This window comes from Podarcis muralis, chromosome 16, assembly GCF_964188315.1.
Source record: "Podarcis muralis chromosome 16, rPodMur119.hap1.1, whole genome shotgun sequence".
Classification (NCBI taxonomy): Eukaryota; Metazoa; Chordata; class Lepidosauria; order Squamata; family Lacertidae; genus Podarcis; species Podarcis muralis.
The window spans coordinates 26,097,832-26,112,398 of NC_135670.1; the positions used below are offsets into that span (position 1 = coordinate 26,097,832).

Sequence of the window (14,567 nt, forward strand, 5' to 3'; positions counted from 1 at the left end):
ACTTTCTTTCTCATCCTGGGGGGCGGGGGAGGTTTAGCTTCAGGCATTTTTTTCCATTTCAAAAAAAATTAAATGAACCGACCCAGTGCAAAGTGCTGAAAAGTGTTTTTTTAAAAAAAAACCTTCCAAAAAAAAATCTTCCAATGGTTAAAAAAAAGTTGGGGGAGGGGCTGGGAGCTTATTAATGCTAATGAGGAGGCGGAGCTTAATGAGGCAGGCAGGAAGGGCAGCAAAAGAGGGCGGTCTATTCCTGGGCTCAGCATGGCGGCGGTGACGGGTCTCCTCGCGCGGCGCAGAGGCGGCATTGGAGGTAAACAGGCGACCAAGTTTAATTGTCTCCCCCCGCAACTTTTGAGCGCTCCCCTTGGTACACGCCGGGAGCCGCACGGCTTTTACGGAGGGGGACTGGCACGTACCAAGGAGAGATGGAAGCGGGGGGTGGGGTTAGATGAGCGGGAGCAAAATACTGGGGAAGACTCTTTTACTTCGTGAGGGGCAGCAGCAGTTGGGGTGGGGGAGAGAATCTAAGGAGCGGCTCCCTTTCTGGGGGCTTCTTCCACACACCCCTGGGACCCTTCACATACCACTGTGGGATAGCTCAGAGGACCCTCCATGGACAGGGGCAGTCTATCTCAAAATACAGTAATACCGGCTGCAAATCACAGCCACCTTCACGCCCAGATTGCAAGTATCCAGAAGCTGCACCCGGGCTCAGTGGCCCTTTGGATCTCAGTCGGCAAGCCCGCTCACTCTCTGTATATGTATAAAAATATACTGTATTGAGCTCTCTGTGGGCCTGCCTTTGAAGACTGTTTGGAAACCTTTCCTGGTGCAAACTGTAGCTGAGCAAATGCTTGTCCAAACGCCAGTGTTGCGGCACCAGCCCCACTTGTGCATTTCCAGACTTAGCCCAAGATGCTGCCGTTAAAACATGAGTGGCCATAAATGGCTTGGAGCCAGCACCCCTAAAAGCCAGTCTTCAACTGAGTGGGACTACCAGGTCACAGCCTTAGCCAAATGGGGGTTTGCATCCCCAACACTGGCACCATACAAATACAGTGATACCTCGGGTTACAGACATTTCAGGTTACAGACACTTCAGGTTACAGGCACTTCAGGTTGCAGACTCCGCTAACCCAGAAATAGTACCTTGGGTTAAGAACTTTGCTTCAGGTGAGAACCGAAATCTTGCGGCGGCAGCAGGAGGCCCCATTAGCTAAAGTGGTACCTCAGGTTAAGAACAGTTTCAGGTTAAGAACAGACCTCCAGAATGAATTAAGTTCTGTACAGTGGTACCTCGGGTTAAGTACTTAATTCGTTCTGGAGGTCCGTTTATTTCGTTTTAAATAAATTAGGAGTCCCCAAAAGCATGTTCTCTGGTCCATGGGGTCACGAAGAGTCGGACACGACTAAACAACAAAATGCATGTTTGAGTAAAGAAGCTATAGCCCTTCTCCTATAAATACAGTAAGATTCCAGTCCTCATTGTTCAGGATAAAGACCTGGTTTAAATAGTAACGAGGAAGCTGCCACCTTACTGGTCCATCTAGCTCAGTATTGTCAACACTATCAGAAGCCAGGATTTCAGGCAGGGAGCCTCTCCCAGCCCTCCCTGCCAGGGATTTAATTTGGGACCCTCTGCAAGCAAGGGGGTGGTAACTGTTGTTCGATGTGCGGAAGGCATGTTTCTAATGTAGGGTGTTAATAAGACGGCAGACTTGGCAAGGCCAGCCAGGAAAATGCAGGCCTTGAGGCCTTGCTTGCTTTCTCACCTCTAGCAAGGGGGCTGTGGAGGGAGGGCCATGGCTCCTTTCACCTTTCCGCTCAGTTGGCCAGGAGCCCGTGGGCGTCTGTTGGTTTGCTGCTCCCTCTCGGATTGCAATTCATCTCCCTGCAATTCCTCTTCTGTTCTTTACAAGCCGGGTGTCTTTTATAGGCAGATAAACTTTTGCCCCTGCTGTAAAGTTGGACGGTACTACTTGTCTCCTCTGCATTGGGTGCTGTAAAATGAAAAGACCCTGAGGCGGGGTGCTGGGTGTGCAGGTTCAAAGCAGCTTCTGGGTGCTTGAGTTTTAGGAGCTTGTGTCACCCCCTTTGTTTTGTGAACTGAGGACTTTAACCCTGACCTCCCCAGTGGAAAGGGACAGGAGCAGATCTTCAGCCTAGCCTAGCCTGACTAATTCTTCTGCTCACTCAGCAGCTAATGCCGCAAGAAATCTTGCAGACTCTTTTGCTAAACATGGCTAGAGACATCTCTTTTTTTTCTTTTTGCCCCTTTGCAGAGACCAGAACATAGACAGAGTCAGAGCATTGGTACATGGAGCTCAGTAATGTGCAAACTGACTGGCAACAGCTCTCCAGGCTTTCGGACATTCCCAGCCAGATAGGCGGGGTATAAACAATAAAATTACAGTGGTACCTCGGGTTAAGTACTTAATTCGTTCTGGAGGTCCATTCTTAACCTGAAACTGTTCTTAACCTGAAGCACCACTTTAGCTAATGGGGCCTCCTGCTGCCGCTGCGTCACTGGAGCCCGATTTCTGTTCTTATCCTGAAGCAAAGTTCTTAACCTGAAGCACTATTTCTGGGTTAGCAGAGTGTGTAACCTGAAGCGAATGTAACCTGAAGCGTATGTAACCTGAGGTACCACTGTATTATTATTATATTACCTAGCAATGCTGTAAGGGACCTTCTGCATGCCAAGCTCGTAGAGCTTCAGCCATTCCCAAGTAGGATTGCAGGAAGTTGCCTTATACCAGGGGTCGGCAACCTAAGGCCCATGGGCCACAAGCGGCCCATGGGGGTCGTTTAACCGGCCCATGGACCCCTGCCGCCCGCTTGATCGGCTCCCGTGCGCTGCACTAAACCGGAGCAGAGCGGGGACCGCCTTCCGTGATGCTGGCCGGCTTCCCATTGACTGCAGGAAGCTCCTGCAGCCACTGGGAAGCTGTGCACACCTCATCCATGCTGGAAGTAGCTTTTTTCTATGCGTGCATGCACACACGCGTGCACACTCCAGTCCACTGCAACATCTGCGGGACTGTGAACTGGCCCAAGCCACAAAAACTTTGCTAACCCCTGCCTTGTGCCATTGGTCTATCAAGCTCAGTATTGTTCATCCTGACTGGCAGGGGCTCTCCAGGCTTTCCTGCAGGGCGTCTCTCCCAGCCCAACCTAAAAATGCTGTAGATTGAACCTTGTACCTTCTGCATGCAAAGAAGATGCTCTATCACTGAGCTACCCCCCGTCCCCAACAGGGTGTCTTGTTTAGTAGCCCTGCTCTAGGTCTTCTGGGCCAGACTGAAAGGGCTCTTCATGCTTTTCCATTTGCAGCTTGGACTTTTCAATGTCTGCGAAGGCTGCACACTGTATACCAGACGGTAGAATTGCCGGAAACTCACCAGATGCTTCGCCAGACATGCCGTGACTTCGCTGAAAAGGAGCTGTCCCCCATTGCTGCTCAGCTGGACAAGGAGCATCGCTACCCTGCAGAGCAGGTATGTATGTGACTCATCTTCAGGTAACACAGGCCCCCGTCTGATATTCTGAATGACCCTAAAGGCCTGTCGCAATCCAGCAAGTTTGTCCCTGAGAAGAGCATCCATGTTGAGACTGAGACCTAATGCCCTGGTCTCCTTGACCATTGGGATTTTTAGCTTGGTCTCGGCAATGCCCAAGGCAGGCACAAACTTTTAATCCTTTGGCTCATATCCACTTGATTACAGTCAAATCTTGGTTGTCAAATGTAATCCATTCTGGAAGTCTGTTCGGCTTCCAAAATGTTCGAAAACAGAGACATGGCTTCCAATTGGTTGCAGGAGCTTCCTGCACTCAAGCGGAAGCCGCGTCAGACATTTGCTTCTGAAAAAACGTTGAAAACCGGAGCATTTTTTAAAAAAATTTAAACATTGGCGTTCAGGAGCCAAAACGTTCCAAAAATGAGGCATTCAGGATCCAAGGTTTGACTGTATTAGAACCAGAATTCTGCATCCAGAAAAGCTGAATTCTGCAACCTGTATAATGCAGGCTGTTTACCTTATTACGCCCAAATTTGCCTCTTTGATTCTAAGAACATAAGAAAAGCCTGGCTGTTGAATCAGGCCAAAAGGGGCTCATCTAGTCCTGCATCCTGCCTGTTTTCACAATGACTAACTAAATGCTACAAGTAGGACCTGAACACATGAGCACTCTGTTAGCACTGAACCCATTCCTCTTGCCTGCTTATTCTGCTATCCTCCTGGCTTCTAAGATGCTACCTTCCTCATATGCTTTCAAGCATGTTTTCTCTACCATGAGGGCTAGGAACTTGATTTGTTTAAAAACAAACACCTCCCCCCCATACACACATTGAAACACCTTTTTTCGTAAACCACTTTGAGATTTTTTCTGCAACCAAGTGCTTTGTAAATTTTATAAAATGAGTAAAAAAATAAAATGAAAGCCAAGATTCACAAAACTGAATTGTGCTTTCTCTCATAACCAGTTTTTCTGTCCTGAGAAACAGCAGCCATGCCCATCCTAGCTGCCGGCTCACAAATTACCTTGTTTTGTATTGTACTGGCTTCACACTCCTTAGATTTTATTGGTAAGGCTGCCTTGCACAAATGTTCTTTCAAAGAGCAGTTTAATGTAAATAAAAGAATGAATTGCACGACGTGTGGTACGCTTTCTCCTGGCAGTATGTGCTGTTCTGTAATTAAGTAATTGCTATGGTTCTGCTAGGAAGGGAAGAAGTTATGGCTGCTGCTGGATGACTGACAAGGGCAAGCGTAATCCAGTGTGGAATTGCTTTAATTCGGCTTTCAGCTGGGTTGTTTCTGCCATTGTGCTGCCTCCCCTAATCAGTTTACATCATCATTTCCTTCTCCACTTACAGGTCAAGAAAATGGGTAGCCTTGGACTTTTTGCAATGGACGTACCTGAGAAGTATGGAGGAGCTGGTCTTGATTACTTGGCCTATTCCATCGCTGTTGAGGAAATCAGCCGAGGCTGTGCATCTACTGGCGTGATCATGAGTGTAAATAATGTAAGAGATTCCCACAGATGTTAACCTTGATTAGCATTCATTCATTGTACCTAAGAGTTAGTGGCTTGTTGTTGTTTAGTTGTGTCTGACTCTTTGTGACCCCATGGACCAGAGCATTTCAGGCACTCCCATCTTCCTGCAGTTTGGTCAAACTTTGAGAACACTGTCCAACCATCTCGTCCTCTGTCGTCCCCTTCTCCTTGTGCCCTCAATCTTTCCCAACATCAGGGTCTTTTCCAGGGAGTCTTCTCTTCTCATGAGGTGGCTTCTCATGTGTGGCTAAGATACAATCAAAACAAGGCAATCTCTGGCCTGGTGGGCTTACAATTAAAAAAACATGGCACACAAGGCAAAAAGGACAGGGAGGGAAGAGGAAAACCATCAAAATTCAGGCACGAATTTCTAAACAGTTGTTCCTACACTGACCAGCCGGCACAGCTGGAATGCCTGATGCTTGAAGTTCATGCAAAAGTGGTACCTTACCCTGTTAAAGTGATCATATATTTATAGGAATGTTTCAGCAACTTGTTGACAGGAATGTAGTGAAAGGGATAGCTATAAACACATCTAACAGACATGTGTCAGGGTAATCAGTGTTCCAAGTATTCAATGAAATGGACAGACTTACGTGGCAGTCGGTTAGGAAGAACCTGTCCGCTTGCTCTACTAAATTTATTTGCAGATGATAATATGGACTTGAGCTATTAAACCCCCTCATAGGATACTTTTTGGTTCCTGCACATATGACTGTCGCCTTTTTAGGAGGACCTGAAAGGAGCTAATTTAACAGCACGAAACGCAAGGGTTCAGCAGGAAGCTCTAGTTGAGAAACATACATGTAGACTAAGGATAGTTAGAGAAATAAAAAGCAGAGGCGCATTTGCAAAAGGCTGGTGGAGCCTTATTGGTTTGACTAATATTTTAGGCAATGAAAGGAAATCCCCTAGAGTGTACTCCAATATATCAATTAAAATACTGTACCTCTGCATTTATTAGAACGTTTTCTGCAGAGTTTGTACATAGAAACCTCTTGGGGTTTTTTTGTTTCTAGTTTCATTCAGTTGTTTGTGGTTTAGATTTCTGTAGTATTATTTTTTCCTTCTTCTGAGCTTTGTTATGTTTGTTGTGCCACCTAATAAAAAGTTTTGTAAAATTGTAATAATATTAAGGCCTCCAGGAGCTGTTCCATGCAGCCTCCTCCAGTGTGCCATCTCTCCCTCGCCCCTCCACACTGAATAATTCTTCTGAGGGCTGGAGTTGGTTGCTTGGCATTCTGGTCAGGGCGGTGTGTAAATCAGTATAACTCAGGGGTTGGCAAGGTTTACCTCGCCTGGGCTGGTTCACTCCAGCGGAGATCCCTCCGTGGGCCGGATCACCCACAATTTCCGGCGTCTGCACAGACGCGATTTCCGGCACCATTGAAGTGAGTCCCCGCGCTGCGCTGTGCCAGTTTAGCGCAGCGCATGGGGAGTTGGCGAGCGGGCGGCTTGGTTCGGGGGCGGCTCGTGTGCCAGTTAAACGACCCCCATGGGCCGCTTGTGGCCCATGGGCCTTAGGTTGCCGACCCCTGATATAACTTGTCTTACCTCCCCTCCCCATTTAGTCCCTCTATTTAGGACCAATTTTGAAGTTTGGGTCTGAAGAGCAGAAACAGAAGTGGATTGCACCTTTCACCAGTGGGGAGAAAATAGGGTGCTTTGCCCTAAGTGAACCAGGTAAGTTAGGCACACAGGTAATACCTTGGGGTCCTTAAAAAGAAATTATACTCAGATAGCTTCCCGTAAGAGGGAGTGATGGCCACCAGCTTGGATGGATTTAAAAGAGGGTGAGACAAATTCATGGAGGAGGAGACTATCAGCAGCTACTACCTATATTCTGCCTCCACTGTCAGAGGCAATGGATCCCTCCGATACCAGTTGTTGGGAATCAAGTGGGGAGAGCTCTGCTGCCCTCATGCCCTGCATGTGGGTTTCCCATTTGGGCATCTGGTTGGCCACTGTGAGAATAGAATGCTGGACTAGAGGAGCCCCCATTGGCCTTATCCATCTGCAGAGCTACTCTGATGCTCTTAATCTAGAATCTGTGTCCTGCATACATTACACAAATGAGTATATTTTGCTTTTAAAAATAATAATAATAATGCTTTCTTGTTTTAAAAAAACACTATGTAGCATATGTAATCAACAGAAAAAAGATCATATAAACAAACATTTGTTCCATAGTCAGTGCTTGTATGGAAAGGAGACGCTATCTCATCCAAATCAGACTGGCAAAATAAGATGCGATCATATGCAGAGCTAACCAGGTTATCAGCAAGGTTCCGAGATGTTACTGCTAAAAAATTTAATAGAGAGTGGGAAGTGTACAGAGTTTTTCTAAAAGAACATTGCAAAAATATAAATCCATTGGCAGGTCTGGACTGACTTACCTGCGTGTAATAGGAGAATCGTACAAAACTATTGTAACTGGAATAACCTAGAGGAGATAAAGCTTAGTGTGATATGGGAACCACAAATGAGCATATTTTGCATTCATTCTGATCCCCGCAAGTTGTTATCCATTCCCTAGGCATGTGGAGCATTAAGGAACCTGTGTTATGACATTTAGTCGTGCCAGCCATGGGTCCCCAGAGCTGGTTGAACTAGTGACTGCCATCACTCTCAACCAGCATAGCCAATGGTCAAGGATGGAGGGGCACACACACACAGACAAACAACTGGTGGTGTCTCTAGCTCAGGGTGGTTGTTTATTCTTACCAACAGCAGCCAGAAAGTCTGATCTGCCGGAGAGTGGTGGGTGTGTTAAAAAGGCTTATTCTGCAATTGAAATACAGCTGGAGGATGGGGCTGCACAAGGAGATGGGACTCCTCTGCCGAGTCAAGACTTGAGTTTTCGCAGTCCCCTCTCAGAGAGGGAGCAGCGCCAGGTCTTTGGGTCAGAAACCCTTTTGGTTTTCTCTTGCTAAGGCAACGGCAGCGACGCCGGAGCTGCTTCAACGGTTGCACGGCTGGTTGGGGACGAGTGGGTCCTGAACGGCACCAAAGCCTGGATCACAAACGCCTGGGATGCCTCTGCAACGGTGGTCCTTGCCACCACAGACAAGTCTCTGAAGCATAAGGTGAGTGTAGCCCTTAGGGTCAGTCTTCACAACAAGGAAAGCTGGGGCCGAGCTAGGTCCCCACACAAAGGGGCTCTGTCCCATGGGTGTATTGGTTTGTTTTTAAATGCAGCCTTTCCCAGTGATGTAAGAGGGACCTAGAAACTTTTGACTCTGCTGCTAGCCTTTATTCCCTGCTCTGTCCAGCAGAAGTAGAAATGGGATAGATGGTCTAGATCAGCCTTGCTCAACCTGTGGGTCCCCAGATGTTGTTGAACTACAACTCCCATCACTCCTAGCTAGCAAGGCCAGAGCTCAGGGATGATGGGAGTTGTAGTCCAACAACATCTGGGGACCCATTGGTTGAGAACCGCTGGTCTAGATGCATTGGACTTATGACTCCCATAAGAGTATGGCTCCCGTGCTGGCTGAAGCCAATGAGAGTTTTAGTCCACAATACTTGTCTCTGGTTCGCCAGAAGCGGCTTAGTCATGCTGGCCACATGACCCAGAAGCTGTACGCCGGCTCCCTTGGCCAGTAAAGCGAGATGAGCACTGCAACCCCAGAGTTGGTCACAACTGGACCTAATGGTCAGGGGTCCCTTTACCTTTTACTTGTAGGGCATCAGGTTAGGGAAGGTTGGTTTATAGCCAGCCAGGTGGTATAGTGGTTAGAGTGGTTGGACTAGGATCTGGGAGGCTAGGATCCAAATCCCCACATGGCCATGAAGCTCACTGGGTAAACCAGTCACTGCCTCTCAACCTTGATAATCTCACAAGGTCATTGTGGGGATTCAGAGCTACCTTGAGCTGTTTGGAGGAAAAAGTGGAATGCAATGCATAAATAGCCTGCCAGGGATCCCAGCTCAGGCAGGCAGGAGAAGAAGAAGAGTTTGAATTTGATATCCCGCTTTATCGCTGCCCGAAGGAGTCTCAAAGCGGCTACCATTCTCCTTTCCCTTCCTCCCCCACAACAAACACTCTGTGAGGTGAGTGAGGCTGAGAGACTTCAGAGAAGTGTGACTGGCCCAAGGTCACCCAGCAGCTGCATGTGGAGGAGTGGAGACGCGAACCCGGTTCACCAGATTACGAGTCTACTGTTCTTAACCACTACACCACACTGGAGAGACTTGTCAAGCCACTGGTGGATCACCGGTCATGCCAGCAGACCTCCTTCTGCGTGAGCAACTTGCCAACGTTGTTCTGTCTTGTCGCGCAGGGCATCAGCGCCTTCCTCGTCCCCATGCCAACCCCCGGCCTGTCCCTGGGAAAGAAAGAAGACAAGCTGGGGATCCGAGCCTCCTCCACCGCCAACCTGATCTTCGAGGACTGCCGGATCCCCAAGGCCAACCTCCTGGGGGAGCAGGGGATGGGCTTCAAGATTGCCATGGTGAGTAAACTCTTTTAACGGTGAGGAAGAGGGGGGGGGGGGAATGGGGTTAAGCAGCACCCTCTGCCTGCACTGGAAGCACAAAGGGTGGCGGTTCTGGCCTTCGCACCCTCTTCCCCTCCATGCCCTGTTTTCAGCCTTTCGGGAATTTGGCGGATCACTATGTAGCAGTTTTCCTTTCCTCTCCTTTGTGTTGGGGAAGACTCGTGTCCTTCATGCCCTCTCTGTCTGGCCCACAGACCCCTCCTCAGACAAAGCACCCCTCTCACTGCTTGTCTGTGAACGCTAATAAATGCCTCTTGCTTGTCTGGATACGTAGTCGTTGCCCAAGTGTACATAGAAACTAGCCTATGTCTATGAGAACATTGTGGTTTTTTAAAATTTGATTTTCTGTTTTTGCTATTTTTTTATTACGCCTAGAGTTTTTTATTGTTATTTTTAACAAATGTTTTATACAATTTTGTAAGTGGTATATAAAGGTAAAGGTACCCCTGCCCGTACGGGCCAGTCTTGACAGACTCTAGGGTTGTGCGCCCATCTCACTCAAGAGGCCGGGGGCCAGCGCTGTCCGGAGACACTTCCGGGTCACGTGGCCAGCGTGACATCGCTTCTCTGGCGAGCCAGAGCCGCACACGGAAACGCCGTTTACCTTCCCGCTAGTAAGCGGTCCCTATTTATCTACTTGCACCCGGGGGTGCTTTCGAACTGCTAGGTTGGCAGGCGCTGGGACCGAGCAACGGGAGCACACCCCGCCGCGGGGATTCGAACCGCCGACCTTTCGATCGGCAAGCCCTAGGCGCTGAGGCTTTAACCCACAGCGCCACCCGCGTCCCAAGTGGTATATAAAACTTGCTAAATAATAATGTGTATCCCCTGGCTGAGGAAGGGGGGGGGCACCTACTCCACTTTGGGAATTAAACTCTGGAACTCACTCCCACAAGAGGCAGCGAGGGACAATAACATGGATGACTTTAAAAGAGGTTGGCGCCAATAGCCATGTTAGCTGTGTTTTACCTCCACAGCTGGAGACAACAATGCTTTTGAATACCAGTTGCTGGAAACCACAGGACGGAAGAGGGCTTTTGTGCTTGGGCATGGGACACGGGTGGCGCTGTGGTCTAAACCACTGAGCCTCTTGGGCTTGTCGATCGGAGGGTCAGCGGTTCAAATCTCTGCAACGGGGTGAGCTCCTGTTGCTCTGTCCGAGCTTCTGCCAACCTAGCAGTTTGAAAGCACGCCGGTGCGAGTAGATAAATAGGTACTGTGGTGGGAAGGTAAATGGTGTTTCTGTGTGCTCTGGTTTCCGTCATGGTGTCCCATTGTGCCAGAAGCTGTTTAGTCCTGCTGGCCACATGACCCAGAAAGCTCTCTGTGGACAAACGCCGGCTCCCTTGGCCTGAAAGCGAGAGGAGCACCACAACCCCATAGTCACCATCCAGGGGTCCTTTACTTGAGGACTTTCCATTGGGGCATCCAGTTGGCCACTGTGAGAAGAGGATGCTGGACCAGATGGGCCACTGGCCTAATCCAGCAAAGGCACCTTGTGTCCTTATTAAGCATCCTTATATTGAGACCATTAGTCCATCCAAACTCAGTATTGTTGGCAGTGATTGGCAACAGCTCTCCAGGGGATTTAGGGATGTTTTTTTCCTTCCTTGGCTCAACCTGGCCACGCTGCCAAGGGACTGAGCTAAAGGCAGAGATTAAAGCAGTGGGAGGCAGTGGGAGAGGAGGTCCTCCAGTATGTGCCCCTTCCGAAAGGTTTGTAGTTCTGGGGAAACCCAAGAGCTGCACTGTGGGTTTTTAACCCCCCATTTAAGAATGTTCTTGCTTTTCCAAAGTGGTTCATATCATAAATAATAGTAATGGAAAGATAGAAAGGCAGGTCTTGAGATTAGTCTCTTGTCATAGATAAGAGATAAGGTCAGGTGGATCACAGTCTGAGACAGCAAAGCCTGAAGCCATAATCTACTTACACTGGTATAATACTGCTTCCACCCCAAGGATTGTGAGAACTGGACTTCTCTAAGCATCCTTGCCAGACTGCAGTTCCCAGGAATCTTCTGGCAAAGCCAGGATAGTTTTAAAATAGTGTAAGACAATATAAGTTTGTACTGTGTGCGCCTCTTCATTGTGGTTCATCTGGAGGTAGTAGCAAAACTGCCCCACTCCATGGTTCACTAACAGCTGCCTGTATTTACTGGATGCTGGGCTTTGCAAAGTGTGCCCAGTCATTCCATAGTCTTAAAGATTGTCTTCAGCTAAAGTTGGCTTTTTCAGATGTGGATGGTTGTAGTGCACAAACTCATTTTTTTGTCTTTTCACCTTCCTTTCAGCAAACCCTGGACTCTGGGAGGATAGGAATTGCATCTCAGGCATTAGGAATAGCCCAGGCAGCTCTCGATTGTGCTGTGGATTACTCTGAGAAAAGGGTGGCTTTTGGCTCCCCCATTACTAAGCTGCAGGCCATTCAGGTACATAGATAGATCTCTCTCTTACAGGGGCTATTCTCTTTGTAGTTCCAGGACTCATCAATACTTTAAAAAATAATCATAATCAGGGAGGCTAACCTGCAGCCCCACTGTTTTTGCTGAACTAGAGCAGGAAGGCTTGCCTGGCACCTTCATTACATATATTTAGGTGCTGAACAAAAACATTTCTCTTCTCCCAGGCCTTTGGCTAATTAAACAATCTTTGGCACTTTAAACTGTGGGGGGTATTTGTTTTCATTTGTTACCGTGTTATGTATTTTTGTGTTTTTATATTGTAATCCTCCCTGTGATCTTTGGATGAAGGCTGATACAGAAATGTTGTTATTGTTATTATTAGTGCTCCCATCAGCTCTGAGCAGCATGGAAGTTGTCCTTCAGCAGCAGCTGATGGGCTGCAGGTTTGCCAATCTGTTTTAGAGAAAAATGTCAAAACAGAAGAGCTGGAATTCATTGTGTACTTGTTGCACAACTTGATTACTTTGGGAACATCAATATCTTAAAAGTGAAATGGTTTCCCTGACCAGGACCAGCCCAGAGGGCACACCCTTCCTCCTATAATTACATGGGGCACAAGGGCATTCAAAGAACCATCATCCCCAGTGTATGGTTCCACATGGGATGGATTTCTTAGTCTTCCACTTGATGTTCCTGCAAGACATTCAAAATTAGTGAGACAAGGCATATGCTTTGCTTTATTCAGAAACTGGATTGTGGTTGCGCTTCTGTTAAGTACTTGCTGTGCTCATTTTGATTTGTTGCATGCAGAAGCAGCCTTGCCTTTTGATGTTTTGAACTGCAGCTCCCATCAGCCCCAGCCAGCGCAGCCCCAAACAGGAGTTGTAGTTCAAAACATGTGGACAGCACTGGCTTGGGGAAGGCTGGTGCAGAATATCTAGGGCCACCAGAGTTATTCAGCCAACCATGGTGTTTTGTGTCTGTAGTTCAAGCTGGCTGACATGGCACTGGCCCTCGAGAGCGCCCGTCTGCTGACATGGAGAGCCGCCATGTTGAAGGACAATGGAAAGCCCTACACAAAGGTAATAGTGCTTGTCTTCACAGATAACGGACAGGTTGCAGGCACCCTAGAAATGTGTGCAAAGGCAAAAAAACCAACCCATTCCCTGGGCTATAGAAAATCCCCCACCCCACCCGTTTTGCAAGGTGAGCTGGTGTGGCAAGTGACTCTCCTTATCACCACGCAACACTTAGGGCTGTGGGGTTAGGTCTGCCTGGACTGTAGCACTTTTCTCTCCTCTTCTCCAAACAGGAAGCTGCGATGGCAAAGCTGTCTGCCTCCGAGGCTGCAACTTCAATTTCCCATCAGGTAAGCCTGTGCCATGAGCACAGAGGGAGAAGCTCTCCCCTTCCGTACAGCTGGCACGCTGCTGGCTTACATGGAGCAAGAGACACAGCCGGAATCTCTCTCCTTGGACCGTTCTGTCACCGTGGCCACAAACGAGTCCCTGTAGGTGTGTGGGGCTCTTAAGTGACTGTGGCAAATGAACAGAGCATGCGGTAGGGGGAGCGAGTGGCGTACTTCCTTTCCATCTCCTGGATGTAAGTGCATCCCTCCCCATTTTTCATCTCTGTTGCCGTGCTGCAGCCACAGCATCCAGTGCTGACGCACTTGGGGTGCTTTTTTATTTCAGGCGATCCAGATCCTGGGAGGGATGGGCTACGTGACAGAGATGCCGGCGGAGCGCCACTACCGGGATGCTCGGATTACGGAGATCTACGAGGGAACTAGCGAGATACAGAGGCTGGTCATTGCAGGGCAGCTGTTGAAAGCTTATCGAGGCTGAGGGGGAGAAGATCTGTGTTTCCGCGCCTCCTACTTTCTTGCAGATGCACATGCGATTAGAGATGGTAGACCCTGGGTCTGGTTACAAGCCAACACAGAGCCCCATTTGCCAGAGTCTGGGCAGAGTAAGAGACTCGGGCCGCCAGTTGCTGCATGCCACAGCATTCACTGTGAGAGTTGAACAGTAAGCCAGAGCGGAGAGTCTCAAGACAGCAAGATAAAAGTGTCCTCTGCCTTTAAGGTGCCTTAGTTAAAGATATATATATATATATGCATACACAAAATGAATAAATTGCACTACCAAGGGTTTGATTTCTCTCTCCTCACCCCACTTTGCACTACAGCCTCAGGTTGCGTTTAATGGACATTCATTTGTGTGATGTTTCTTTAAACTACTTCTGTCTGCAGCGGAGATCAGGAGTGCAGAACTGTTGTGTGGATAAAAGGCTAAATGAAAACTCTTCTCCAGCATCAGATACTGCCCTGAATATGTTAGTAGGGTGCAGGGGGTGGGCACCCACTAAGAATACCCATTGAGACCTGTGGGTATAGGGAGGTATACAAATTTAATAAATAATAATAAATAATCTGGAAGCATAGTAATTATTGCCATGGACCATTGGCAATAAATGGAAGATTATGTTCATGTTTGTTAATAGTGGCAACAGATAAAAGTCACAGCTGCTCTGGGTACTTAGGCAATGTCCTGCTGGTTGGTGAAAGGCAGCCTCCTTATCCTCTCTGTGATGTGAAGTGTCTGGG

At 48.2% G+C, this 14,567-nt stretch overlaps 1 protein-coding gene across 1 annotated transcript; it reads left to right on the forward strand.

The window, feature by feature from the left end:
- Positions 1-181: 181 nt before the first annotated feature.
- Positions 182-14,117, forward strand: ACADS (acyl-CoA dehydrogenase short chain). Its single transcript, XM_028710299.2, has 10 exons — positions 182-310; positions 3,334-3,497; positions 4,877-5,026; positions 6,630-6,741; positions 7,993-8,144; positions 9,342-9,512; positions 11,849-11,986; positions 12,946-13,041; positions 13,272-13,328; positions 13,654-14,117. Exons 1-10 carry the CDS (start codon positions 262-264, stop codon positions 13,804-13,806), a joined length of 1,242 nt encoding a protein of 413 aa, XP_028566132.2. The 5' UTR covers positions 182-261; the 3' UTR covers positions 13,807-14,117.
- The last annotated feature ends 450 nt before the right edge of the window (positions 14,118-14,567 follow it).

Excerpts from the sequence above, each read along its gene's own strand:
- ACADS (XM_028710299.2), top strand. The coding sequence starts at position 262 with ATGGCGGCGGTGACGGGTCTCCTCGCGCGGCGCAGAGGCGGCATTGGA. Across the intron at positions 311-3,333 it reads GCGCAGAGGCGGCATTGGAG|CTTGGACTTTTCAATGTCTG; the intron begins GTAAACAGGCGA and ends TTCCATTTGCAG. Across the intron at positions 9,513-11,848 it reads TGGGCTTCAAGATTGCCATG|CAAACCCTGGACTCTGGGAG; the intron begins GTGAGTAAACTC and ends CCTTCCTTTCAG.